General features: G+C 39.9%; 1 protein-coding gene across 1 annotated transcript; it reads right to left on the reverse strand.

The window, feature by feature from the left end:
• Window positions 1-46: 46 nt before the first annotated feature.
• Window positions 47-550, reverse strand: LOC129571501 (uncharacterized; the record flags this gene model as incomplete). Its single annotated transcript, XM_055451305.1, has 2 exons — window positions 432-550; window positions 47-375 (listed from the first exon to the last, which is right to left on the reverse strand). Coding segments are annotated over exons 1-2 (414 nt in total), but the record flags the coding sequence as incomplete, so codon positions are not given.
• Window positions 551-1,545: the final 995 nt, after the last annotated feature.

Here is a 1,545-nt window from a genome sequence, read left to right on the forward strand (position 1 = left end):
CGAACGTTCGTCAATTTTTGAAGCGCCCACGAACGAACGAACGAACAGAGTCGGTGTTCGTTGACACCTTTACACTGGCAACAACATATTGATCATTGGCTTGATCTTCCCCGTTCAAATTGTTTACGATTTCTTCCTCATTTACCGATTGATTGACAGCCAAATCTAGTTCACGTGCGTTTGTTTCATCTAATTCAATTGTTGAATCTTCACCGTTGTTTCCGACTTCTTTCTCATATTCCGCTTCATTGACAGGCAAATCTGAGTCATGTGCGTCTGTTTCATCAGATTCTTCTAGTGTTTTTTCACCATTCACATTGTTTTCGATTTCATCCCCATTTGCTGCTTCAATATCCAAGTCCAATTGTTCAAGTTCTGTAATTTCGTTTTGTTTTCAATAGATTCCACTATCAATTTTGAGTTTACCTTACCTTCAAAAGTATCATTTAATGCCAAATCGACCAATTCACCATCAAAATTGGAATTGATACCACCATGTTCATCATCATCGCCCATTTCTTGTTTGACTTGTTGAATTAATGGATCATCAACTCGTGTGAAATTCGACCTTCGGCATAAATCTTTGGTAAAACGTGACGACGTTTTCTGAGGTACGTATCAGCATCTTCAGCCGTAAAAAATGTACCCAACACATTCGCCATGTAACAGGCATCTTTTTCGGGATCAAATTCGTTTTCGATGCCCAGCCGAAAATCTGGATCCGTTGCTTCATTTGGCGAATAAAAAATTATTTTATCCTTCCATTGGCGCAAACCCGAAGTGTAATTGCGAACAATATCAATTCTGTAGCACCACTGAGCCGGAATTGTCAGTAATGTGCGACTTTCGGTAAGAATAACAGCGAAAAACATATTGATTCTTTTCAATGCGAAGATTCAACACAAAAATATTTATTGCCAAATTAATGCCGCTAACAATACTGCAAACAACACTGATGGTGATGAAATTCCGAATGTGCTTTGACAACTACGCGCAGAAACGATAAAAAAACGTTTATTTCCCGCTCGGTATGTGTCAGCTGTCAAACGCAACGTGTCGTTCAGATGCGTTGAAAATAACGTTATTTCATCGTTGATGCGTTAATTTGCGAAACGTTTTGAAGCCCTACTCAAACCTACTTAAGCAAGTACTGGACAAGCTGTCCATGATAACAGCGCCACAGATAATCGCTCCACTGATAACAGCAACACCACAAACCTCAGCAACACCTCAAACCGAAAATCCCTCCAACGAACAAGATCTCAAAATAGTGAATATCTATAAATCAATTTTAAAACTATCGGACAAAGTTGATAAACTGCATTCCTCTGACAATGAGGCGGAAAGTATGACTGCTCTAACCAATTTGATTTCCGGTAAAACTAAAGACTTCTCAGGAAGTTGCAAGCATCCGCGAATAAATCCCACAGCGTTCAACACACCACAGAAACAACCGAATCTACTCGATTGGTCCATGCTTGACCCCTCTAACAATGCTTCTATTGAAGCGGCTGGTCGCCCATCACTATTAGTCAAGCAATCGGT

This window comes from Sitodiplosis mosellana, unplaced genomic scaffold (assembly GCF_009176505.1).
Source record: "Sitodiplosis mosellana isolate CC-2019 unplaced genomic scaffold, AAFC_SMos_1.0 Smas_scaffold_2648, whole genome shotgun sequence".
Classification (NCBI taxonomy): Eukaryota; Metazoa; Arthropoda; class Insecta; order Diptera; family Cecidomyiidae; genus Sitodiplosis; species Sitodiplosis mosellana.